The sequence below is a fragment of the Kogia breviceps genome, chromosome 4, assembly GCF_026419965.1.
Source record: "Kogia breviceps isolate mKogBre1 chromosome 4, mKogBre1 haplotype 1, whole genome shotgun sequence".
Classification (NCBI taxonomy): Eukaryota; Metazoa; Chordata; class Mammalia; order Artiodactyla; family Physeteridae; genus Kogia; species Kogia breviceps.
Window position 1 is genome coordinate 151895738 of NC_081313.1, and position 27823 is coordinate 151923560.

At 36.4% G+C, this 27823-nt stretch overlaps 1 protein-coding gene across 5 annotated transcripts in view; it reads left to right on the forward strand.

Moving 5' to 3' along the window:
• CNOT6 (CCR4-NOT transcription complex subunit 6) overlaps window positions 1-27823 on the forward strand; it is a 64103-nt gene that overhangs the window by 26421 nt on the left and 9859 nt on the right. For 2 of the 5 annotated variants that reach the window (XM_059061035.2, XM_067032249.1), the window contains exons 3-9: window positions 6364-6550; window positions 8540-8625; window positions 24047-24151; window positions 24235-24303; window positions 25285-25442; window positions 26406-26560; window positions 27296-27450. In XM_059061035.2, the coding sequence (XP_058917018.1) occupies window positions 6364-6550; window positions 8540-8625; window positions 24047-24151; window positions 24235-24303; window positions 25285-25442; window positions 26406-26560; window positions 27296-27450 (915 nt within the window). Of the gene's footprint in view, window positions 1-5550; window positions 5606-6363; window positions 6551-8539; window positions 8626-24046; window positions 24152-24234; window positions 24304-25284; window positions 25443-26405; window positions 26561-27295; window positions 27451-27823 lie in introns of all 5 variants that reach the window. The other 3 variants (XM_067032251.1, XM_059061036.2, XM_059061038.2) reach the window with 3 other exon arrangements.

Here is a 27823-nt window from a genome sequence, read left to right on the forward strand (position 1 = left end):
AGAGATCATCTTTTCTCTGTTGTATAGTCTTACCTCCTTTGTCATAGATTAATTGACCATAAGTGTGTAGGTTTATTTCTGGGCTTTCTGTCCTGTTCCACTGATCTATGTGTCTGTTTTTGTGCCAGTACCATACTGTTTTGAGTACTGTAGCTTGTAGTATAGTCTGAAGTCAGGGTATAATTCCTCCCACTATGTTTTTCTTTCTCAAGATTGTTTTGGCTGTTTGGGATCTTTTCTGTTTTGATACAAATTTAAAATTTGTTGTTCTAGTTCTGTGAAAAATGCCATTGGTAATTTGATAGGGACTGCATTGAATCTGTTGATTGCCTTGGATAGTATGGTCATTTTAACATTATTGATTCTTCCAATCCAAGAACATGATATATCTTTCCATCTGTGTTGGTCATCTTCAGTTTCTTTCATCAGTGTCTAATAGTTGTTTGGAATACAGGTCTTTTGCCTCTTTAGGTAGGTTTATTCCTAGGTATTTTATTCTTTTTGATGTGATGCAAAATGACGTTTCTTTCATTTCTTTCTGGTAGTTTGTTGTTAGTGTATAGAAATGCAACAGATTTCTGTATATTAATTTTGTATCCTGCAAATTTACCAGATTCAGTGATGAGCTCTAGTAGTTTTCTGGTGGCATCCTTAGGATTTTCTATGTATAGTATCATGTCATCTGCAAACAGTGACAGTTTTACTTCTTCCTTTCTAATTTGATTCCTTTTATTTCTTATCGGATTGCTGTGTCTAAGACTTCCAAACTATGTTGAATAAAAGTGGCAAGAGTGGGCATCCTTGTCTTCTTCCTGATCTTAGAGGGAATGCTTTCAGCTTTTCACCATTGAGTATGATGCTAGCTGTGGGTTTATCATATATGACCTTTATTGTGTTGAGGTAAGTTCCTTCTATATCCACAATCTCTGGAGAGTTTTTTTTATCATAAATGTATGTTGGTTTTTTCAGAAGTGTTTTCTGTATCTATTGAGATGATCCTATGGTTTTTTATTCTTCAATTTGTTAATGTGGTGTATCCCATTGATTGGTTTGTGGATATTGAAGTATCCTTGCATCCCTGGGATAAATCCCACTTGATCATGGTGTATGATCCTTTTAATGTGTTGTTGGATTCAATTTGCTGTTATTTTGTTGAGGATTTTTGCATCTGTGCTCATCAGTGATATTGGCCTCTAATTTTCTTCTTTTTGTTATATCTTTGTCTGATTTTGGTATCAGGGTGACGCTGGCCTCATAGAACGAGATTATAAATGTTCCTTCCTCTATAATTTTTTGGAATAGTTTTAAAAGGTTGGATGTTAACTCTTCTCTAAAAATTTAGTAGAATTCACCAGTGAAGCCATCTGGTCCTGGACTTTTGTTTGTTGGGAGTTTTAAAATTATTGATTCAAAATCAATACTGGTAATTGGTCTGTTCATGTTTTCTATTTCTTCCTGGTTCATTCTTGGGAGATTATACCTTTCTAAGAATTTGTCCATTTCTTATAGATTGTCCATTTTATTGGTATATAGTTGTTCATAGTAGTCTCTTTTGATCCTTTGTATTTCTGTGGTATCAGTTGTAACTTCTCCTTTTTTCATTTCTGATTTTATTGACTTGGGCCCTCTCCTGTTTTTTCTTGATGAGTCTGGCTAAAGGTTTATCAATTTTGTTTATCTTTTCAAAGAACCAACTTTTAGTTTTATTGATCTTTATTATTTTTTTTAGTCTCCATTTCATTTATTTCTGCTCTGATCTTCATGATTTCTTAACTTCTACTAACTTTGGGTTTTGTTTGTTCTTTCTCTAGTTGCTTTAGGTGTAAAGTTAGGTTGTTTATTTGAGATTTTTCTTGTTTCCTGAGGTTAGCTTGTATCACTATAAATTTCCCTCTTAGAACTGCTTTTGCTGTGTCCCATAGGTTTTGGATCATTGTGTTTTCATTTTCATTTGTCTAGGTATTTTTGATTTCCTCTTTGATTTCTTCAGTGGTGCATTGACTGTTTAATAGCATATTGTTTGTGTTTTTTGCATTTTTTTTCCTTGTAGTTGATTTCTGGTCTCAGCATTGTGGTCAGAAAAGATGCTTGATATGGTTTAAATTTTCTTAAATTTACCAAGGCTTGTTTTGTGGCCTAGAATGTGATCTGTCCTGGAGAATGTTCCATGTGCACTTGAAAAGAATGTTTATTCTGCTGCTTTTGGATAGAACGCTCTATATTTATCAGTTAAGTCTGTTTTGTCTAATGTGTCATTTAAGGTCTCTGTTTCCTTATTGATTTTCTCTCTGATGACTTGTCCATTGATGTAAGTGGGGTGTTAAGTCCAATACTATTATTGTGTTATTGTTGATGTCTCCTTTTATGTATGTTAATATTTGCCTTATATATTTAAGTGCTTCATGTTGGGTGCATATATATTTACAGTTGTTATATCTTCTTCCTGGATTGATCCTTTGGTCATTATGTAATGTCCTTTTTTGTCTTCTGTAACAATGTTTATTTTAAAGTCTGTTTTGTCTGATGTAAGTATTGCTACTCTGGCTTTCTTTTGGTTTCCATTTGGGTAGAATTCTTTTTTTCAACTCACTCACTTGGTGTGTGTCTTTAGTTCTGAAGTGAGTGTTTTGTAGGTAGCATATATAGGGTACTGTTTTTGCATCCATTCAGCCACTCAATGTCTTTTGGTTGGAGCATTTAGTCTATTTACGTTTAAGGTAATTATTGATATGTATATTCTTTTTGCCATTTTGTTAATTGTTTTAGATTTGGTTTTTTAGGTCTTTTTTCCTTTTCTTCTTTTGTTCTCATGATTTGATGACTGTCTTTAGTGTTATGTTTGAATTCCTTTTTCTTTTTTGTGTGTATATCTATTATAGATACTTGGTTTGTGGTTACCATGAGGTTTGTATAGCAGTGTATATGCATTCTAAAAACGCTGCATTTGTACTCTCCTCCCCTTACAATTACTGTTTTTGATATCACATTTTACGTCTTATTTTTTTTGTGTATCTCTTAACTGCTTATTCTGGACATAGTGATTTTACTACTTTTTGTTTCTTAGCCTCCCTACTAGGATTGTGTGTGTGATTTCCTACTTTTACTGTATGCTTGCCTTTACTGGTGAGCTTTTTCATTTTCATAACTTTCTTTCTAGTTGTGGCCTTTTATTTTTCACCTAGAGAAGTTCCCTTACATTTGTTGTAAAGCTGGTTTGTTGTAAAGCTTAGCTTTTGCTCGTCTGTAAAGCTTTTGATTTCTCCAAATCTGAATGAGAGCCTTGCTGGGTAGAATATTCTTGTAGGTTTTTCCCTTTCATTACTTTAAATATATTGTGCCACTCCCCTCTGGCCTGTAGAGTTTCTGCTGAAAAATCAGCTGGTATGAGAGATTTTTAAAAATCAGGAATGGATGCTGATTTTGTCAAACACTCTTCCTGCATTTATTTAGATGATTTTCTTTTGTGAGAAACATTTTTTAAATTATATTTTTTGAATGTTCAACAAACCTAGCATTTTCTGGTGCAAATTTTACCTGGTCATTATCCTTTTAATATATTGTTGGATCTCTTTTGTCAGTTTACATTTATGTTCATGAGGATGTCATTTTGTAGTTTTCTTGTACTAGTTTTGTCTGATTTTGGTGTCAGGATGATGATGACCTTATAGAATGAGTTGGAAATTGTCCTCTTCAATTTTCTGGATGAATTTGTGTAGAATTGATATTAATTCTTCCTTAAATGTTTGGTAGTATTCGCCAATGAACTCTTCTGGTTCTAGAATATTCTTTGTGGGAAGGTTTTTTTATCAACAACATTCATAATGTTGTGCATCCATCACTACCATCCATCTCCATAGCTCTTTTCATCTTGCAATTTGCCATCACTCTTGAAAGTTGTTTTCTGGGTTGCTAGGTCGATACGACTTTTTTCCTTCAGTGCATTAATGTGGAAATTTTTCTGCCTCTGTGTGTGTGTGTCTGTCTGCCTCTTTTGGTGACGGCTGTAATTGGTAACAGTATAATTCACACAATTCACCCACTTAAGGTGCAAATTCAGTAGTTTTTTATATATTTACAGGGTTGTGCACCCATTACCATAGTCAATTTGAGAACATTTTCACTGTCCCCAAAAGCAACCCTCAAAACATTAGCAGTCATTCCCCATTTTCTCTTAACCATGGTGTTCAACTTTAGAAGTTCAATTTGAGTGTGCTATCTTGTATCACTAGTTACTATGTTTAGCCTTTCCAGCTTCTGACCATATGGAATATAATTAAAGTAACTTTTAATGTCTGTCTACTAATTTTATCATTATCTTTTCTGGACTGGTTTTAATTGACTGACTTTTCATTATGGATGATATTTTCCTGTTTCTTTGCATACCTAGTAATTTTTAATTGGGTGCCAGATATTGTGAATTTTACCTTATTGAGTGATGTGTGAACCTGGGTGATGTGTGAACCTAGGGGTTGTTAACCTTAACTCCTTTTGGGTGTTTTTTCCCTCTGGCTCAGGCAATTTCTCACATGCATATGGTGGTCAGTACTCAGGTGACAACTTGAGGGGAACCTCAAATCTCCAGACCTTTCTGTTGATCTCTCTCCTCTCTGGTACTCTGCCTTTGTAAATTCTAGTCATCCTGGCTTCCCTGGACATTTGCTCTGTGTCCTGAACTTGCGGGAGATCAGTGTTCTTTCCCTGGAATCCCCTCCCTGTGCTGCTGTTCGCCTGTCTTGTTTGTTTTCCATCCTTCAGGGATCACTCTCCTGTGCTGATTGGTGTCTGATCTCTGATATTTGTTGATTCATGTATATTGTCTTGTTTTATAATTGTTAGGGGGGATAGTAAATTTGGTCCCTGTTATTCCATTTTGATTAGAAGTCTCTAGACTGCTTTTTCAGCCAATAGAAAATCAGTTTTCAAAGACTTACATTTTCATTACATCCGTTTGTTTTATTCTCTCTCAGACTATAACCTGCACTATTAAAAATATTGTGGGGAAAATTCTTAGGTGAATTTAGAAACAGTTGTCATCAAGAACTGCCAAAGTACAGATTTAATATTGCATTGAAAGAAATTATTCTGTTTCTAGTCACTACTCTTGACTCTTGAATCCTATGTCTGTTACTGTTTGATTATGTATAGTTATGACTTAATATCTGAAATGCTTCTGGGCAGGTATTTTTCCTTTTAATTATACAGTACAGATTTGTCTAATTACATTATTATTGATGAAATTATTACTTTGGTACTCTTAAAAGTTTGATAAGCTGAGACTATCTCACGTACCTTCTGTTTTTAGGCAAAATTCTTGTTTTCTGGAGTATAGATATGAATAGCCTCTGAGATACTAGATTTGATTTTTTTTGCATAAGTCCAAATCATTCATGTTGAAATATTGGACTTATCATTGCTATAAATTATTCATGCTTTTTCTTGTCATAGCTGAGGCTAATTTAAAGGATAAAGTCTTAACTATTGTATTCTTAAAAATAACAGTGGAATCTAAATATTGATGTATTGCCTTAAATGGGTTTTTTTTTTTTTTAGTCTGCCAAGTGGAGAGTTTATAACTTAATCATAGCAGTGAATTGTTCTAGAATCGGTAAGGTTTCTACTATTGACCCTTTTCTCACAATTTTTTGTGTGATAAACTATTACTCAATATGGGACTTCCCTGGTGGCGCAGTGGTTAAGAATCCACCTGCAAATGCAGGGGATACGGGTTGAATCCTGGTCCAGGAAGATCCCACATGCTGCGGAGCAACTAAGCCTGTGCGCCACAACTACTGAGCCTGCGCTCTAGAGCCCGCAAGCCACAACTACTGAAGCCCCACCTCTCCACAACTACTGAAGCCTGCGCTCCAAGAGCCCGTGCTCTGCAACAAGAGAAGCCACCACGATGAGAAGCCCGCACAGCACAATGAAGAGTAGCCCCCACTCGCCACAACTAGAGAAAGCCCGTGTGCAACAACGAAGACCCAACACAGCCAAAAATAAATAAATAAATTTATTTTTTAAAAAATTATTACTGAATAAAATATCTAAAATGTTACTTAATCCAGGGACCAAATTGTAGAGAACACTATATAATTTTTTTTAAACATCTTTATTGGGTATAATTGCTTTACAATGGTGTGTTTCTGCTGTATAACAAAGTGAATCAGCTATACATATACATATATCCCCATATCTCCTCCCTCTTGTGTCTCCCTCCCATCCTCCCTATCCCACCCCTCTAGGTGGATGCAAAGCACCAAGCTGATCTCCCTGTGCTATGCAGCTTCTTCCCACTAGCTATCTATTTTACATTTGGTATGGAACACTATATAATTGTTACCCTATTTTTTTCTTCTTTTACAGGAAAAGTAAGAAGCTTAAGCTCATCTTTGTGGTCACTAACTCACTTGACAGCTTTGTATCTAAGTGACAATTCCCTGTCCCGCATTCCTTCAGACATTGCCAAGCTTCACAATCTGGTGTATCTGGACCTGTCCTCTAATAAAATCAGGAGTTTACCGGCAGAACTCGGAAACATGGTATCACTCAGGTATACAGATTCAACTTAGTACATAGCTATATACCCCCTAAAAGAATATATTATTATATTGTTAGGAAACACCACTTTGTTGGCAAACGACATTGTCAATTTAATGGTATTTGAACACAGTTAAACATGACTGTGTTCTTCAGGTAAAGTTTTCTGAGAAAATTGAATGTCAGCTAATAAATAAGTCATTTAGATCCATTGCCTAAAATTTATTTTGTTGCTGTTTTGTGTAATATGCTTTATTTTTGAAACAAAATTTTTGGACAAAGTGGGGCAGACAAATAGAAGGCACTTGTGTTATCCCATATATGCACTCTACCTGTGACAGTCAGTTGAGAAGCTTTTCCCCCACTAAATTCTGGGGCCCTATACCATCCTTAATATGGGATCCAGGAAGCCATTGCCAATTAATGATCCCATTTTGGCCATCCCAGGGCTTGTATGCATGATAGTAACAAAGCCAGGACTTGAAAGAAGCTAGAATTAGTGATTGAATATGGGGGCCTATAGTGTGGACTATAGGAGGTGGATAGGATGTGGAGTCACACAGAGTTCAGGTTAGAAACCTGACTCAGTCGTTTACAAGTTGTGTGATTTGGGGCAGGCTTCTTAAAACCTTGTGGAGTGTTTCTTCATCCATGAAGTTGCTATGATAATGACCCAACTAAGGCTGAGATTAGAGATATTTGAGATAATGACTAAGAAACTACTAGCAACACTGCTTGGTACATATTGTTTTAGTAAATAATAATTGCTGTAACCTCTGTTTTATAAGATAGATGAGATCTACCCAGGTTGAATATAAAGCCAATTTCCAGCTATTATGTTAATCCCAATAGAAAATCTTGCCCCATTTCATATTAACCCCCCCCCCTTTTTTAAAAAAAATTCCACTGGCTTTTCTGCTGCCTTCTATCATTTGCTGCATAGTAAAAAGGAATAAGGACCTTGTGAGAGTTTCTTTACCTCTATTGCTTCCATTCCAGCCCTTTGACATTTTTTAGGCTTAATTATTGAGTATATACCATGACTATTTTTAATCCCCTGAACCAAATTCACTTCAAGGACCTCCTTTCCTGTGTGATATATTTGGAAATAAACAGGAACTAAGTATTCAGAGTGAGTTTTTCTTATTCAGTTTATGGCCTCACCAACCTCTGGTTTACTCAGTGGTAACCAAGCTTCATTTAAATTCCAAGAACCAAGGGCTATAGAAGTATCAGTAGTTCTCATTCACATGTAAAAATTGACAAATAAAACTTATCATAGGACATTGCCAATATCTTAATATTGGGTCTTTCTTTTTTTCCTACTGAAGATTCCTTTCACAATTCTATTTTCTATACAAAACAAATCACTAAAATAATCAGTAGTTATTAATATAGCTACCATTATTTCTAAAATGAAACTTTAGTATTATTAATCATAAATGTATTGTGCAACTACCATAAACTATTTTGATTTGGTACTATATGATCATTTAAATTTTCTTTTAACAATTCACATGTTAGGCTGTTTTTATCATTCATTTCCCCTTTCTTAAACATGTGTGTTAGACCTCCATGTATGCTAGACCAGTTCTGCTCTCAGGGTGGTATCTGGACTGTGCCATTTTCAAACTGTGTCACCAGCCTGCAGTGAGATGCACAGCAAGTGTCTTTTGAATCCAATACCCTTAAAAAAATTGGGGCTTATATTTTGTTGGTCTTTTTTTTTCTCATCACATTTTTATAGTAATTAATTTTTTTCCTGTGTTTTACAAATGTATTTGGTCTGTGGCAGTTTGGGGTTTTTTGTTGTCTTTTTGTTTGCTTGTTTTTTTTAACCACATATGATTTAAGAAGCACTCTGCTAGACATTGGTGTAGAATACTAAATTTTATATTCTTAGGAACTTATATCTTATATTTCTAGAAATTATATTGTTGATTTTAACTGTTAGTTAAAGGTTAATATATCTTCTGACTTCCTGGAATTTTTACATTAACAGGGAACTCCATTTAAATAACAACCTGTTACGAGTTCTACCTTTTGAGCTGGGAAAACTGTTTCAGTTGCAGACTTTAGGCCTGAAAGGTATGACTTCCCATATTTGTGCTTCTTGTGGTTTGTACGTATGTCTTTGAGTCTAAAGAAGCCATAAAAGGGAATCCTTTTGCCAGGGATTTGCAGGTTCACTCTTCCCCAGAGTTCATCATTTTGTTAGATACAGTCCAATGGTTTTCTTTCTTTTTTCACTTATAGATTGTCTGCTGGTCTTCTTCTTATTTTTTGCTCCTAGCCCAGCCTTGCTTTTCTAGCCTTTCTTTTAGTCACCTCTATGTTTTGGTGATACATTCCTGACGTCAGACTTTATTTCATCATGCTGTAAAACAGCTTTTTTGTTTGTTTTATGTTCAAATCTCAAAAATTGGAGATTCTCACAAAATGCAGAAAGCAAGTAGAAAATTTTGATCTGTTTGGATCCTCTAATAAAGACCAGTATTTAAGCATTGCTTTTAAAATCAAAAATAAAATTGATTTATAAGGACTTTACTAATATTTTAGAACTCGGGGACATAATTAACCTAGTAAGAACTATTGGGAAATATTCTTTTAAACCAGCAAGGTTAAAAGTCCCATTTTAATAATATGTCAAAACCTATAAATTTTTTTATCACATTGTGGTTCTTCACCAGTCTTGTAGATGTATCCAGCTTACTCTATAATTGATTCCTTAAAATAGATCACAGGGGAACTTCCCTGGCAGTCCAGTGGTTGTGACTCTGCCCTTCGCTGCAGGGGGCATGGGTTTGATCCCTGATGGGGGAACTAAGATCCCACATGCTATGTGGTGTGGCCCCCCCCAAAAAATCACATGATAAAGTCTTCAAGAAGTATACTTTTATTTCTTAAAAATATAGTTATAAAGTGAGGTTTTATTTCTGTAAATACATTTCATATTATAAAAGTAATGGTATTGTTCACAACAACAAATGGAAAAATGCAAATAATACATTTACAAATATATGTAAAACAATGTTCAACAAACATCAGCTTTATAAATCATCCTTTGGAAAGTTTTTGTCTGTATGGGCTACACTGGCTGAGGCCTCTTGAAATGGAAGTCAGGGAAATGTGAGCTGCAAATGCCTTCTCTGTTGTATCTCCCTATGATAAGTCTAATTTATTCTTATTTTCCTGCTTTTAAATTTGAAAAACAAAAATGTAAAATGCAGCAAAGTGTAATTCATATACAGACTACCAGAATTAAAAATTAATATTTTGTCACTTTTGTGACAAAAGAATTCTTTTAACGCAAAAGAAATAGAACATTATAGAACATTAAGGCCTTCTTTGTTCCTCTTCTAGTCTCTTTCTCGTCCCAGAGGCAGCTACTGTTGTATGCCCTTCTGGTTCAAGGTTTTGTAATCTTACAGTATATAGTTTACAAACCTTAATCTGTATTCATTTCTCTAAGGATTTACAAACTTTATTTGAAGTTAGGGTCATTGCTCACAAATTTTCTCACTGATTTAAGTAAACGCTGGGGCCAGATAGGGAAGTCTTTATGGCACATTTGTTTTTCATTAGTCCTTGGTCTTCTACTTCAGAAAGATCCTTTACTGTAGTTCGACATTTATGCCTTTATGTTTCTTTCTTGGAAGTATAGTTTCACCAGGATAATTTGTTTATCTCAGCCATTCTGTTGGACATTGTTACAGTCTGTCTGCAATAGCAGTCTTTTCACTTGATTTCACCTTTTTAAGGCAAATGCTATGTTATTTTCCTGAGCTTTGCAACTTACACTTTAATGCTGTGCTAGCTACTTCGTAAAACAGTTACATTTTCCTTGCTGTCTGAAAACTTCTTTCATGATTTCTCATGGCACCTGTTAATTATTTGGAAGAGAAAATGTATCACTTAGTTCAAAAATCATGTCTATTTGCTATATTATCCATTCGTACAGAGCCAAAGTATTTCTGCCTCATGAATCAGTTCATATCATTTTCTTTAAAGTTGATTGCATAGGGCTAGCATGCGTCACTTTTTTTTTTTTTTTACATTTTTCCATGTTCTTCAAAATTGTTCTACTGTAAAAGATAGGACTATAACCTTAGTGTATTCATTTTTTAAATTTTGAGATAAGAGATTTACATGAACCTGTAAGAAATAATGCAGGGAACAATCCATGTGCCTTTTACCTATTCCCCCCCCAGTGATAACATCTTTCAAAACTATAGTACATAGACTTCCCTGGTGGCACAGTGGTTAAGAATCCGCCTGCCAATGCAGGACACACAGGTTCAAGCCCTGGTCCGGGAAGATCCCACGTGCTGAGGAGCGACTAAACCCGTGCACCACAACTACTGAGCCTGGGCTCTACAGCCTGCGAGCCACAACTACTGAACCCATGCACCTAGAGCCTGTGCTCCACAAGAAGAGAAGCCACTGCAATGAGAAGCCTGCACACCACAACAAAGAGTAGCCCCCACTCGCTGCAACTAGAGAAAGCCCATGCGCAGTAATGAAGACCCACTGCAGCCAAAAAACACAAAACAAAAACTAGTACAGCATCACACCCAGGATATTGACATTGATACAATCAAGGTACAGAGAACAGTTCCATCACCAAAGGATCCCTCATGTTGCCCTTTGATAGCCACACTTGCTTTCCTCTTGCCCCAGTTCACTCCCTAACTTCTGACAACCACTGATACGTTATCTATTTCTATGATTTTGTTATTTCAAAAATAATATATAAATAGAATCATGCTGTGTCTGTATATCTTCTTTGGAGAAATATCTATTTAGGTCTTCTGCCCATTTTTGGACTGGGTTGTTTGTTTTTTTGATATTGAGCTGCATGAGCTGCTTGTATGTTTTGGAGATTAATCCTTTGTCAGTTGCTTTTGAGATTGGGTTCCCCTCCCCCCACCCAAGGTTAATTCTTTGGAGATTCACCCAGGTTGCTGGGTGTTTGCTCCTTTCTGTTGATGAGTAGTATTCCTTGGTATGGATGTATCACAGGTTGTTTAACCATTGACCTATTTAAGGACATCTGGGTGGTTTCCAGTATTTTGCTGTTACAGATGACGCTGCTGTTAACATTCTGTGTGCAGGTTATTGTGTGAATGTAAGTCTTCATTTCTCTAAGGTAAATGCCCAGGAGTGCAGTTGCTGGGGCATAGGTTAGTTTCATGGTCAGTTTTGTTTTTTGTTTTTTTTTTGGTATGCGGGCCTCTCACTGTTGTGGCCTCTCCCATTGCGGAGCACAGGCTCTGGACACGCAGGCTCAGCGGCCATGGCTCATGGGCCCAGCCGCTCTACGGAATGTGGGATCTTCCCAGACTGGGGCACGAACCCATGTCCCCTGCGTTGGCAGGCGGACTGTCAACCACTGCGCCACCAGGGAAGCCCCATGGTCACTTTTTTAAAGAAACTGCCAGGTTATTTTCCAGAGTGCTGTACTATTTTACATTTTCACCAGTAATAAATGAGTGACAGTTTCTTTGCATCCTTATCAATGTTTGGTATTGTCAGTGTTTGTGTTTTTTTTAACATCTTTATTGGAGTATAATTGCTTTACAATGGTGTGTTAGTTTCTACTGTATAACAAGGTGAATCAGTTATCCATATACATATATCCCCATATCTCCTCCCTCTTGCTCCTCCCTCCCATCCTCTCTATCCCACCCCTCTAGGTGAACACAAAGCACCGAGCTGATCTCCTTATACTATGTGGCTACTTCCCACTAGCTATCTGTTTTACATTTGGTAGTGTATATATGTCCATGCCACTCTCTCCCTTTGTCCCAGCTTACCCTTCCCCCTCCTGGTGTACTCAGGTCCATTTTCTACATCTGTGTCTTTATTCCTGTCCTGCCCCTAGGTTCTTCAGAACCATTTTTTCTTTTTTTAGATTCCATATATATGTGTTAGCATATGGCATTTATTTTTCTCTTTCTGACTTACTTTACTCTGTGTGACGGTCTCTAGGTCCTAACTCAATTTTGTTTCTTTTTATGGCTGAGTAATATTCCATTGTATATATGTGCCACATTTTTATCCATTCATCTGTTGATGGACACTTAGGTTGCTTCCATGTCCTGGCTATTGTAAATAGAGCTGCAATGAACATTGTGGTACATGACTCTTTGAACTATGGTTTTCTCAGGGTATATGCCCGGTAGTGGGATTGCTGGGTTGTATGGTAGTTCTATTTTTAGTTTTTTAAGGAACCTCCATACTGTTCTCCATAGTGGCTGTATCAGTTTACATTCCCACCAGCAGTGCAAGAGGGTTGCCTTTTCTCCACACCTCTCCAGCATTTATTGTTTCTAGATTTTTTGATGATGGCCATTCTGACTGGTGTGAGCTGATACCTCACTGTAGTTTTGATTTGCATTTCTCTTAATGATTAGTGATGCTGAGCATCCTTTCATGTGTTTGTTGGCAGTCTGTATATCTTCTTTGGAGAAATATCTATTTAGGTCTTCTGCCCATTTTTGGATTGGGTTGTTTGTTTTTTTGATATTGAGCTGCATGAGCTGCCTGTATGTTTTGGAGGTTAATCCTTTGTCAGTTGCTTCAATTGCGAATATTTTCTCCCATTCTGAGGGTTGTCTTTGGTCTTGTTTATGGTTTGCTTTGCTGTGCAAAAGCTTTGAAGTTTCATTAGGTCCCATTTGTTTATTTTTGTTTTTATTTCCATTTCTCTAGGAGGGGGCCCAAAAAGGATCTTGCTGTGATTTATGTCATAGAGTGTTCTACCTATGTTTTCCTCTAAGAGTTTATAGTGTCTGACCTTACATTTAGGTCTTTAATCCATTTTGAGTTTATTTTTGTATATGGTGTTAGGGTGTGTTCTAATTTCATACTTTTACAAGTAGCTGTCCATTTTTCCCAGCACCACTTATTGAAGAGGCTGCCTTTTCTCCATTGTATATTCTTGCCTCCTTTATCAAAGTTAAAGTGACCATATGTGCATGGGTTGCTGTCCTATTCCATTGATTGATATTTCTGTTTTTGTGCCAGTACCATACTGTTTTGGTTTCTTTTTTTTTTTTTTTTTTTTTTTTTTTTTTAATTTTATTTATTTATTTATTTTTGGTTGCATTGGGTCTTCGTTGCTGCGCGTGGGCTTTCTCTAGTTGCGGCGAGCGGGGGCTACTCTTCGTTGCGGTGCCTGGGCTTCTCATTGTGGTGGCTTCTCTTGTTGCGGAGCATGGGCTCTAGGCATGCAGGCTTCAGTAGTTGTGGCTCGTGGGCTCTAGAGCGCAGGCTCAGTAGTTGTGGCGCACGGGCTTAGTTGCTCCGCCGCATGTGGGATCTTCCTGGACCAGGGCTCGAACCCGCGTTCCCTGCATTGGCAGGCGGATTCTTAACCACTGTGCCACCAGGGAAGCCCCATACTGTCTTGATTACTGTAGCTTTGTAGTATAGTCTGAAGTCAGGGAATCTGATTCCTCCAGCTCTGTTTTTCTTTCTCAAGATAGCTTTGGCTATTCGTGGTCTTTTGTGTTTCCATACAAATTGTGAAATTTTTTGTTCTAGTTCTGTGAGAAATGCCATTGGTCGTTTGATAGGGATTGCATTGAATCTGTAGATTGCTTTGGGTAGTAGAGTCATTTTCACAATGTTGATTCTCCCAATCCAAGAACATGGTATATCTCTCCATCTGCTTGTATCATATTTAATTTGTTTCATCAGTGTCTTATAGTTTTCTGACTACAGGTCTTTTACCTCCTTAGGTAGGTTTATTCGTAGGTATTTTATTCTTTTTGTTGCAATGGTAAATTGGAGTGTTTCCCTAATTTCTCTTTCAGATTTTTCATCGTTAGTGTATAGGAATGCAGGAGATTTCTGTGCATTAATTTTCTATCCTGCTACTTTATCAGATTCATTGCTTAGCTCTAGTAGTTCTCTGTTAGCATCTTTAGGATTCTCTATGTATAGTATTATGTCATCTGCAAACTGACAATTTTACTTCTTTTCCAATTTGGATTCCTTTTATTTCTTTTACTTCTCTGATTGCTGTGGCTAAAATTTCCAAAACTGTGTTGAATAATAGTGGTGAGAGTGGGCAGCCTTGTCTTGTTCCTGATCTTAGTGGAAATGGTTTCAGTTTTTCACCATTGAGAATGATGTTGGCTGTGAGTTTGTCATATATGGCCTTTCTTATGTTGAAGTAAGTTCCCTCTATGCCTACTTTCTGGAGAGTTTTTATCACAAATGGGTATTGAATTTTTTTGTGTGTGTGTGTGGTATGCGGGCCTCTCACTGTTGTGGCCTCTCCTGTTGCAGAGCACAGGTTCCGGACGCACAGGCTCAGCGTCCATGGCTCACGGGCCTAGCTGCTCTGCGGCATGTGCGATCTTCCCAGGCTGGGGCATGAACCAGTGTCCCCTGCATCGGCAGGCGGACTCTCAACCACTGCGCCACCAGGGAAGCCCTGGGCATTGAATTTTGTCGAAAGCTTTTTCTGCATCTATTGAGATGATCATGTGGTTTTTCTCCTTCAACTTGTTACTGTGGTTTATCACATTGATTGATTTGTGCATATTGAAGAATCCTTGCATTCCTGAGATAAACCCCACCTGGTCATGGTGTATGATTCTTTTAATGTGCTGTTGGATTCTGTTTGCTAGTATTTTGTTGAGGATTTTTGCATCTATGTTCATCCATGATATTGGCCTGTAGTTTTCTTTTTTTGTGACGTCTTTGTCTGGTTTTGGTATCAGGGTGATAGTGGCCTCGTAGAATGGGTTTGGGATTGTTCCTCCCTCTGCTATATTTTGGAAGAGTTTGAGAAGGATAGGTGTTAGCTCTTCTCTAAATCTTTGATAGAATTTGCCTGTGAAGCCGTCTGGTCCTGGGCTTTTATTTTTTGGAAGATTTTTAATCACAGTTTCAATTTCAGTGCTTGTGATTGGTCTGTTTATATTTTCAGTTTCCTAGTTCAGTGTCAGAAGGTTGTACTTTTCTAAGAGTTTGACCGTTTCTTCCAGGTTGTCCATTTTATTGGCATATAGTTGCTTGTAGTAATCTCTCATGATCCTTTGTATTTCTGCAGTGTCAGTTGTTACTTCTGCGTTTTCATTTCTAATTCTATTGATTTGAGTCTTCTCCCTTTTTTTCTTGATGAGCTTGGCTAAAGGTTTATCAATTTTGTTTATCTTCTCAAAGAACCAGCTTTTAGTTTTATTGATCTTTGCTATCGTTTCCTTCATTTCTTTTTCATTTATTTCTGATCTGATCTTTATGATTTCTATCCTTCTGCTAAATTGGGGGGTTTTTTGTTCTTCTCCTCTCTCATGCTTTAGGTGTAGGGTTAGTTTGTTTGTTTGAGATGTTTGTTGTTTTTTGAGGTAGGATTGTATTGCTGTAAACTTCCCTCTTAGAACTGCTTTTGCTGCATCCCATAGGTTTTGGGTCGTCATATTTTCATTGTCATTTGGTTCTAGGTATTTTTTGATTTCCTCTTTGATTTCTTCAGTGATCTCTTGGTTATTTAGTAGTGTATTGTTTAGCCTCATGTGTTTGTAGTTTTTACAGATTTTTTTTCCTGTATTGATATCTAGTCTCATAGTGTTGTAGTCGGGAAAGATACTTGATACTATTTCAATTTTCTTAAATTTACCAAGGATTGATTTTGTCACTATTTTTATTTTAGCCTTTCTGACAGCTGTGTAGTAATACCTCATTGTAGTTGTAATTTGCATTTCCCCAACAGTTAAAGGTGCTGAACATCTTTGCATGTGCTTATTTGTCATCTGTATGGCATCGTATGTGAAATATCTCTTATTCCTTTGCCCATGCACTAATTGGATTGTTTACTTTTTTACTGTTGATGTTTGGGAGACCTTTACATATTTTTGATACTATGGTTTTGCCAAATATGCGATTTGCAAATATTTTCTCCCAGTATGTAGCTTGTCTTTTCATCCACTTAATAGGGTGAGAGGGTGGGTGGGTGATTTTCCCCAACACCAACAAGCAATTCTAGGACACTAGCTGGGTGTCCTGCAATTCAACTCAGTTCTGACACTACTTACCCAGAGATAGCATCAGTTTCCATAAGTAAAGGGCTCAGTCCTACAAGACTGCCCCTTTTCCCTTTCCTTCCAACTTCACATGCTGGTCACAACGCAGGTTGTCATTTGTGCTTGTGCTTCTGACCAACCAGCTACAGATTGGAGGTTCCCGTGACTCCCTCCTTGGGTTTGATTAACTTGGTAGAGTGGCTCACAGAACTGAGGTAACCCATTTACTCACTAGATTACATGTTTATTGTGAAAGGATATAACTCAGGAATAGCCAAATTGGAGAAATGCATAGGCCAAGTTATGCGGGAAGGGCACAGAGCTTCCATGCCCTCTTCCAGGCACACCACTCTCCCTGAATCTCCACATGTTCACCAACCCACAGGTCTCTGAGCCCCATCCTTTCAGGTTTTTATAGAGGCTCCATTATGTAGGCATAATTGATTCGATCATTGGCCATTGATGGTGATTGATTTAACCTCCAGCCTCTCTCCCCTTAGCAGGGTGAGACTGAAAGTTCCAACTCTCATCACATAGTGGGTTCTCTTGGGAACCAGCCCCGTCTTTCACATAAGGCCAGAAGTCATCTCATTAACATAACGAGGCATCTTTAGTACTCTGATCACTTAGGAAATATCAGAGGTTTTAGGATATGTGTGTCAGGAACAGTGGATGAAAAGCAAATATGTATTTCTTAATATAAATCACAATATCACACAGGGTCTTTTATGTAGGAAAAGTTTTAAATTTTGACGAAATTCAGTTTTTCAGTTTTTGCTTTTATGGCTTTTGATGTCAAGTCTAAGAACTCCTTGAAATAGCTCTAGATCCCAAAGATTTCCTCCAGTTTTTTGTACTAAAAGATTTATGGTTTTGTTTTACATTTAAGTCTGTAATCCATTTTGAGTGAAAAGACGTGAAGATTAATTCAAGGTTTGTTTTTTGCTTGCGCATGTCCAATTGCTCCAGCAGGTTTTGTTGAAAAGTCTGTCCTCCCTTGAATTGCTTTTGCACTGGGCAATTGGACATATCTGTGTGGATTCTCTATTCTTTTCATTGATCTGTGTATCTGTTTCTGCCAATATCACGTAGCTTTTGGAACTTGAAATAGGGTAATAATTCTTGAAATAGATAGACTGATTCCTCCTCTATAGTCTACTTCTTCAGAATGGTCTTAGCTATTCTAATTCTTTGGCCTTTCCATATACATTTTAGAATAATCTTATCTATAGTTACAAAAAATATTACTGGGATTTTGATAACCTGTATATCAAATTGGGGGGAACTGATGTCTTTAGTATGTAGAGGCTTCAAATCAATGAACGTGTTATGTCTCTCCATCTTCATCACTGTTGTGTAGTTTTGGGTATAAAAGTCCTGTAAATGTTTTGTTAGACTTATACTTGATAATGTATTTAAAATTTTGCTGTCCATGTTTTCATTCCCAGTATATAGAAATATAATGGATTTTTGTATTTTTATTTTGTATCCTTCTACTTTGTTGAACCCAGTTCTAATTCTAGGAGTTGGTTTTTCTGTTTTTTGTAGGTTTTTTGGTAATTAAAAATTTTTTTTCTATGTAGAAAATTACTCACCTGCAAATAGGGAGAAGTTTATTTCTTTTCAATATGTATGCTTTTCTTTCCTTTTTCTTGCCTTATGGCACTGACCAGAACTTGCAGCACTATGTTGAATAAGAGTTGTGAGAGCAGACAATCCCCCCTTTTCCCCAATCTTAGAAAGTATTCTGTCTTCATTATTGAGTATAATGTTAGCATAGGTATTTGGTAGATGCCTTATCGGTTTGAGGATTTTTCCTTCTATCCTTCTTTTTCTGAGAGTTTTAAATCATGAATGGGTATTTAGTTTTGTCAAATGTTTGTTCTTCATCAGTTGATATGATGTGATATGTAATTTTTCTTCTTTAGCCTGGTAATTAATTTTTGAATATTGAACCAGGCTTGCATTCCTGGAATAAAATCCGCTTGATCATGGTGTATAATTTGTTTATTGTTGATAAGTGTATGCTAATATTTTAATGATTTTTGACTGTATTCATGAGAGATACTTGTAGTTTTGTTTTTTGTTTGTTTTATACTCACTTTGCCTGGTTTTGGTATCAAGGTGATATTAGCTTTATGAAATGAATTTGAAAGTGTTCCCTCATCTTCTGTTTTCCAGAAGAGATTCTGTAGAATTAGAGTTAATCCTTTTTTAAATGTTTAGTAGAATTTTTCAGTGCAACAGTCTGGGTTGGAGATTTCTGGTAGTTTTAAAATTATGAATTTATTTCCTCTACTAGGTGTAGTGCTATTAAATTATCTACTGGGTGAGTTGTGATGGTTTGTGTTTTTCAGGGAAGTGGCCCATATCATCTGTGTTGTTAAATTTATGTATGTAGAGCTGTTTATAGTATTCTCTTATCCTTCTGATTTCTGTAGGGTCTGTAGTGATACCCTTATAACCCTTCCGTTGTTGATATTGGTAATTTTTGTCTCTCTTTTTCTTTATCAGTCTTGGTTAAAGGTTCATCAGTTCTATTGATCTTTTCAAAGAAACAGCTTTAAATTTTTTTTCCTCCATTTTTCTGTTTTCAGTTTCACTGATTTCTGCTCTTTAGTATTTCTATGCTGCTTTTTCTTTGGGTTTATTTTACTCTTTTTCTCTTGGTTCTTAGGGTAGAAGCTTAGATTATTGAATTGGGACTTTTTTCTTCTGATGTATGCATTTAGTGCTGTAACTCTACCTCTTGGCCGTGCTTTAGCTGTGTCCAACAAATTTTATTTTCACTTGCTCAGTGCATTTTGAAATTTCCCTTCAGACCTCCTCTTTGACCCATGGATCATTCAGAATTTTCCAAGTGTTTGCAGATTTTCCTCTTGTCTTTCAGTTATTGATTTTTAGTGTCATTCCATTGTGGTTGAAGAATACATTCTACATAATTTCAGTTCTTTTAAATTTGTGGACGTTTGGTTTTATGGCCCAGGATGTGATCTGTCCTAGTATTTGTCCCTTGGGCATTGGACAGGAGTTTTGTATTCTTCTATTATTGTGTAGATGATGTATAAATAGCAGTTAGATCCAATATATTTGTCTAATATCTATTAGATTGATGGTATTGTGGACTTTTGTCTGGTTCTATCAATTTTTGAGAGAGAGGTGTTGACATCTTCAACTGTAATTGTAGTTTTCTCTATTGTCCTTTCAGTTCCATCAGTTTTTGGATGGAACTGTTTTTGCTTAAAATATTTTGCAGTTTTGTTGTTTGATAGATACACATTTAGAATTGTTAATTCTTCTTGGGGCATTGGCCCTGTATCGTTACATAAGGCCACTCGCAGTGTGGTAATTTTCTCTGAAATCTACTTGATCTGATATTAATATAGTCACTCCTGCTTTCCTCTGACTAATGTTTGCATGATTTTTTTTTTTCAATCCTTTTCCTTTCAACCTGCTTATATTGTTATATTTGAAGTGAGTTTCTTGTTGATAGCGTATAGTTGGGTCATGTTTTTAAATCCACTCTACCAATTTTCTGTCTTTTAATTGGTCTATTTAGACCATTTACATTTATTATAATTATTAATTTATTGGGGCTCACATCTGCCACTTTATTTTTTGTTTGTTCTCCTTGCTTTTGTTTTCTTTTTCTTGCTTTCCTATGGGTTACTTGAGCATCTTTTTACATTTCCATTTTAATTTGTGATGTGTTTGAATTATCTTTTTCAGTGGTTGCTCTAGGTATTTCAGTATATAAACTTAATTTATCATAGTCTTCTGGTGTTACTACTTTACCAGTTTGAGTGACATATAAAAACCATAGCTCTTTTTATGACCTTTTATTTGCCTGCTCCCCCAATTAACTGCCAAACATGATTTAGAAAACTTAAGAGAAGGAAAGCCTGTTATATTTGCCCCCCCTTTTATTGAACCATAATCTTTTTTCTTCCTTCCTGATATTCCAGGGTTCCTTCTGTTATCATTTCCTTTCCATTTAGAGAACTTTCATTAATGGTTCTCTTAGGGGAGGGTCTGCTGGCAACAGAGTCTCTTAGTTCTCTGTCATCTGAAAATGTCTTTGTTTCTCCTTCATTCCCAAAAGATATTTTTTGCTGGATATAGGATTCTGGGTTGACAGTTCTTTTCTTTCAGCGCTTGAAAAATACCATGCCACTTTCTACTGGTTTGTGATGAGAAATTTGTGGTTATTCATATTGTTTTTCCCCTACAGATAAGGTTGTTTTTCTCTGGCTGCCTTCAAGATTTTTTTCTTTGTCTTTAGTTTTCAGAAGTTTAATTATGATGTTGCTTGGTATAGATTCCTTTGGGTTTATCCTGTTTGAATTTCTTGAATCTATAGGTTTAGGTTTCTTGCCAAATTGGGGGAGCTTTCACCATTTCTTTCGTACTTCTTCAGCCCTGTGCTCTTCTGCTTCCGTTGCTCTGAGGACATGAATGTTAAATTTTTTGTTGTAGTTCCACTGGTCCTTGAGGCTCTCTGTTTATTTATTTTTTTCAATCTGTTCCCTTTCTGTTGTTCAGATTGCGTAATTCTAGTGTTATATCTTCCAGTTGACTGATTCTTTCCTCTGACCCTCCATTCTGCCGTTGAACCCATCCAACTGAGTTTTTTAAATTTCATTTATCCTATTTTACAGTTTTAATATTTCCATTTGGTTTTTTACATTTCATTTGTTTACCAAAACTTTTTTTGTTTACTGAGTCTTCTTGTTTTTTTGTTGTTTTATTTCAGGCATGTTTGTAATTTTTCATTGAAGCATTTTTATCATGCCTTCTCTGTTTTGCTCAGATCATTCTAATGTTTCTATCATCTGTGTTGGAATCTATTATCTTTTTCATTCAGTTTGAAATTTTTCTGGTTCTTGGTATGATTAGTGATTTTCACATGAAGCTGGACATATTCACATTATGTTATAAGACTCTGGATCTTATTTAAACTTTTTGGTGGTTTTCTCTAACACTGCTGTGGCAGGGAAAGTGGAGAACACCATCTCCTTACTGCCAGGGGAGGAGGTAGGAGTTAAGATTCCACTTGGCGTTTGTTGACACCTGAGGGTCAGCTGGGTACAGGTGGCAGTTTTGGCTCTTTATGTGGTCTCCATAGTCACTGCATTGGGGTGACCTCATTACCTGTGGGAGATGGTAAAAGTCTTGACTCTCCTCAGCCTCCTCTGACGTCATCCCCAGAAGGGAGGTGGAAGAGCACCTCGTTACTGTGGGTTGGGGTGGAAGTCCAGGCTTCCCTTCTTGGTCTCTGCTGACACCACAGGGCGGAGGAGGAGGTGCTTGTTACTTCCTAGAGGGGATAAAAGTCCCAGCTACCTTCTTGGCCTTCTCTGACCCTACCCTGCTAGGGGTGTTGGGGTAACTCCTTCCTCATAAGGGTGGAAGTCTAAGCTCCCTGCTTGGTCTTTGCTGGCATGAGTAGAGAGGATGCTATGTATGTTTCTTTGGTGTTTAGCTGTAGTATCTGTTACTATCTAAAAGTTTTGTTTTGTTAGGCTGCCCTTTCCTGGCCCTTTGGCTTTTGTTGGAATGTTTTTTTCTGTACCCATAGGTGTTTCTGTGTTGCTGGCTTCTTAGCTCTGTGTCTGGGATATATGAGACAAATAGTAAACCCAAGGAATTCACCACTGTGTTGTTCCTCAGGTCCTGAGGTCTCTGAACATTCTGCCTTCTTACCACATTTCAGAGTCTTACATTTCTTTACACATAATTCATGGGATTTTAGTTGTATTCAGCAGGAGAAATAGGGAAAAGTATGTTTACTTCATCTTTCCAGAAATGACTTCTCTCATTCACTTTTGTTCCTTAGTTCTGAGATTCAATATCATGTTTTAATTCCAGAATTGTATTGTACTTGTTAAGTTTACCCTATGTGTATTATTTTTCCAGGCAATGAATAGTAGATTAAATTTAAAGGAATTCCAAAGAACAAGCAGATGTTGGGGGAAATATACCATTTGGTTTCATGCGTTTATTAGAGAGTCAAAAATAGATGTTTGGGTTTGGTTTTTAATTTTATAGAAAGATCTTAGAAGGGAGGATCACATAGTTATAAGTACTCAGCAGTTGCCTTTAAATATTTTTTACACTAGAAAGTAGTAAAAATGCAGCAGTAATGTAGGTCTAGTTAGAATGGGATGCTTACCTGGTACTGAGGAGTTTTTTGGTTGACTTCATTTTCTCAAGATATCCTTAACAGAGTCCTGGTAACTTTCAGGTTATAGCTACCTGTCTCATAGGATTGTGACTAAATGAAAATTTCAGGACTCTGGTAGCTGTAAAGAACTGTACACATACGGGGAATGATACTATTGTTACTTGTCTTCCTACAGATATATACTTTGCACTTATAGGAGCATGTTTTTACCTTTACAGTTCTTAAAATCCTAACTTAGGATTCTTCCCATCCGTGTAATCCAGCTTTTAATGAAGGATACTCCACTACCTCACAGGTCAGGGCATTTCATCTTAAATAATTCTAATGTTTAACAAACACTTCTGTTCTGAGCTTGGTCCTCATTCTGCCTTTTGAGTCTACTCTTTAACAAGAGAAAAGGAAAAAAACACTTTTATCTCTGTGCGGTGATCATTCTTATATTCCATACCTTTTTTTTTTTTTTTTTTTTAAATTTGGAATGGCTAAGATCGCTCATCATTTTACCTATCTTCCATCTATAGAATTTATTAGTCTTTCTTAAAATGGAGCATGGATAGGAACTTTGCTTTTGAAACAGTGTACTGTGCTGTTACTTGTACATAAGAAGTCCTTCGGAGAGAATTTGAAACTATTAATAATACATGTAAATCATTGCATTTGCTTTCATTTTTGGCACTTACGAAACAGTGATTGAATTTACTGTTGGATCACTGCCCTGGGGTTTTCCCCTTCATTACTGGCTTAATCTTAAACCAAGTCTGTCCCATCCTGTTACTTTATTCATTAGAATTTAAAAAAATCTAAGTGCTAGACTGCATTTGTCATTTGGATGTTTTCTTATTAACTTTATAGCGTTCTTAAATTTTGATTCTGTGATTCATTATATTGGCTCTCACCTTTCCTTTGCCTAGTCCTTCTTCCAACTCTTCCCCAATCCAGTTTTACTCTCTTGATCATTATGAAAGTGTTGATGAGGCAGGGTCAGATGCAGAGCACTATTAGATATCTTCTAGATTGACATCAGTCCATTAATAATCATTTTTTGGATACTTCTATAGAATGTGGTATGAATCATTTTTATTCTTCACATCAAAAACTGAAAAAAATAATATTCTAGTTTGGTATATTGAGTTAATATATAGTTTTTTATATACAGTTATATGTGGTTAATATATATAGTTAATATACATTGTTATAGATGATCTGATACTTTTGATATATTTTTCAATTTTGAAATATTTTAGTATTTGTCTTGGTTTCATTTTACCTATTTAAAAAACATTTCCAGGAAATCCACTTACCCAGGATATATTGAACCTCTATCTGGAACCAGATGGAACAAGAAGGCTACTGAACTATTTGCTTGATAATTTGGCAGGTACTGCAAAAAGAAGTAAGTGGTCATTTGATTAAACCATTTTTTTTTAGAAAGACATGTAAGAATATTGTTTAATTTTGTGTTTTATATTCAACTAGTTTCAACAGAACAACCACCTCCAAGATCTTGGATTATGTTACAAGAACCAGACAGAACACGGCCAACTGGTTGGTAGCCTAATTTTTTAAATCTTATTTTTACTTTTTCTTTGTAAACCTAATAGTATTGTTGGTATGCTTTAGATTTTGGGCAGTGTTACAGTAGAATGTTTAAGGTTGATTTGGTTTGGGAGATACTAACGAAGACTTGTTTACCTGGCCTCTATACTATGCTACAGAAAGTTTGGTATAAAGCAGTACTCCTCAACCAGAGGCGATTTATGCCCCAGAAGACATTTGGCAATGCCTGGAGATATTTTTTGATTGTTAACAACTGGTAGAAGTGCTCTTGGCATCTTGTGGCTAGAGATCAGAGGTGCTGCTGTTGAGGAACTCTGCTCTAAAGTACTGATCAAATTCAGTTATGATAAATACACCAAAATCTTTCTATACTGTAAGTTTCCAAACTGTACTGTGTTCCAGATGTATTTGATAATACAAAAGTTTAAGATAGCCAAAACACCTACTTGAAAGAGAAATCGAACTAATGACCTCTAATCTCCTTTTAAAATTGTATGAAAATAGTTTGAGCACTTCTGTGATGTGTGCAACAGGATTTGGTCTATAATACTCCTTTTCTTTCATGTGAATTAATAATAGTGGCTCTGTAGAAGAAAAGTAGAGATGCCTGTTAAGAAAACTACCTGTCACATTTCCACATTCTACATTAACAATTGTTGAAGTGGTGGAGGGAACATAGAAATGAGGAGCCCTGAAGGACTTAAGATCGTATTCTGTTAGTTTTTGAACCATCTGTGTGTACCTCTGTAGCAGGAAACACATTATTTATTTATATTACAATTTGTTCACATATCTGTCCTTCATTTATTTTCTAACATTACTTATGCCATGTCTGGCATATAATGGCATTTCAGTGAATATATATTGAATGAATAAAGTCAAACTTATCATTTAAATGAAAACTATTGAAATTAATTATGTTTTTTTTTCTGCCACGTGTGTGAATAAGTAAAGTTATCTTTCCTACAGCCTTGTTTTCTGTCATGTGCTATAATGTTCTTTGTGATAAATATGCGACCCGGCAGTTATATGGCTACTGTCCATCATGGGCACTAAATTGGGACTACAGGAAAAAGGCCATTATTCAAGAAATCTTGAATTGCAATGCTGATGTCATAAGTCTTCAGGTAAGTCATCAGAAGAGCACTTGTTTAAATTGCAGAAATACCCCAACATTGATCAAGCAAGGAACAGCTTAGGAATGCATTACACTGACACATTTGAAGCCCTAGCTTTAGCAGTTCTTAAAATATGGACTTTTCCTGTATTTAGTGAATTCTGGGAGCATTCACTGCCTGCTGTGCTTTGTAGCAGTGTGCTGCCAAATTAAAAATGGGTTAGGGCTTCCCTGGTGGTGCAGTGGTTGAGAGTCCGCCTGCCGATGCAGGAGACACGGGTTCGTGCCCCGATTCAGGAAGATCCCACGTGCCGCAGAGAGGCTGGGCCCGTGAGCCATGGCCACTGAGCCTGCGCGTCCGGAGCCTGTGCTCTGCAACGGGAGAGGTCCGTGTACCACAAAAAAAAAAATGGGTTAAGCTGGGTTTAAGTGTTTGCTATGACAGCTAAATGTTTACTTTTTCCTCCCTGATGCCCCTGTGCACTATTTTTTAACTGGGTGGCAATGTTACTGAAATTGTGGCACTATCAAGGTATAATTTTGCTTTACTACCAGTGGTAATTGAATAGTTAGGTCAAAGTGGAAAGGGCATTGAACCTGGTGCACAGTAACTGGGTTCTCAGTCCAACTCTCATAATAACTTACATTGACCTTGGGCAAGTCACTCTCCTTGTGGCGTGGAGTTCCTGTTCTATGCCAATTCTAGAATATAAGGAAATATATACACATAGGGGTGTATGTCTTTCTGTTCTTTACTCTTAAACAACAAAGAATTGACCTTATCAACTGGTACCTGTAAAATGACAAGTAGGTGTTCTGACTGGTTTCAGATAAATTACATTGAAAAAATGTAATTCTTCATTCTGTAGATCAGTCCTTTGAAATTATTTTAAGTTCTTAAACTGTACATAAAGGTAATGCATAGGCCTGATTTTTGTCTTATGAAATAACTCTGCTATTTACAATTTTTCAGGAGGTTGAAACAGAACAGTATTACAGTTTTTTTCTGGTAGAACTGAAAGAACGTGGCTATAATGGATTCTTTAGTCCTAAATCTAGAGCTAGGACAATGTCAGAACAAGAAAGAAAACATGTTGATGGCTGTGCAATATTCTTTAAGACAGAAAAGTAAGTCATCTTCTTTCTTTCTTTTCTTTTTTTTTTTGGCTGAGCCACATCGTGTGCAGGATCTTAGTTCGCAGACCAGGCATCGAACCTTGCCTCCTGCAGTGGAAGTGCAGAGTCCTAACTACTGGACTGCCAGGGAATTCCCAGTCATCTTATTTCTTAAAAAGAAACCTTTTTCTGTTTGCAGGTTGGGGGCCAAGGGAATGGAAATTAGTTGGCAAATAAGAGAATGTGGCATTACATTATTACTCAAGGAAACAGTACTGTTGACTTAGAGGGTTTTGTTTTGATTCATCAGAAATAGTGTTTTGGAGGACATGTTGAAAGTACTACTGTTTCTTCAGGTGTTTGCTAGGGTTTAACTCCAACTGTTATTGAAACACGTTGTAATTGCATTCCCTCTGGGATGGTAGAGAGATTCTTAAGCCTGTACTTAGGAAGAGAATTATTTTAAAATTATAAGATGGAATTTTCCAGTGTGAAACCTAAACAGAAGATGACTACATTTTCTTAAGTTGTAAAAGTTTATCAAAATGTTACTTGTATCTGTAACAGACTGAGAACAACTTAAATGGACATGGGAAGCTTGGTGTTAAGTGTGGAGGATTTTCCATAATGTAATTTACATGCCATCATATCTGTTAATGAAGTTTGGGAAAATTGCATTTTTCATGAAGCTAATGTCTTGGTATTCTTAATTTTATATTTGTGTGTGTGTTTTTGTTTTTGTTTTAGATTTACTTTGGTTCAGAAACACACTGTTGAATTTAATCAGCTAGCAATGGCAAATTCAGAAGGGTCTGAAGCTATGCTGAACAGAGTCATGACAAAAGATAACATTGGAGTTGCTGTACTGCTAGAACTTCGAAAGGAATTGATTGAAATGTCATGTGAGTGACCTTTCCACTTCCTATGAAATTGACCTCCAAAATTTAATAGAAAACAAAATTTGTTACATATTAATAGTCTTGTCTAACACCTGAAGAAACTCAGAATTTATATCTTAGATTTTAAAACCTTATATCTCTACCACAAAGCTCAAGATGAGGAAGTATTGCTCAGAAAAGTATTTCAAATCTTAAAAGGCATAAAGCCAAAGGAAAAAATCAGCTTTCTTTTCTCCTCAAGAATTTTTCACATAAAATGCTGAAGTAAATATTAGTTAAAATGACTGCTCAGAGAGAAGAACTCCATACACTTACATAATTTCTTGGCAACAAGGATATTCTGTATGCTGCTGACTTCTCTTCCTGACCTTTTAGT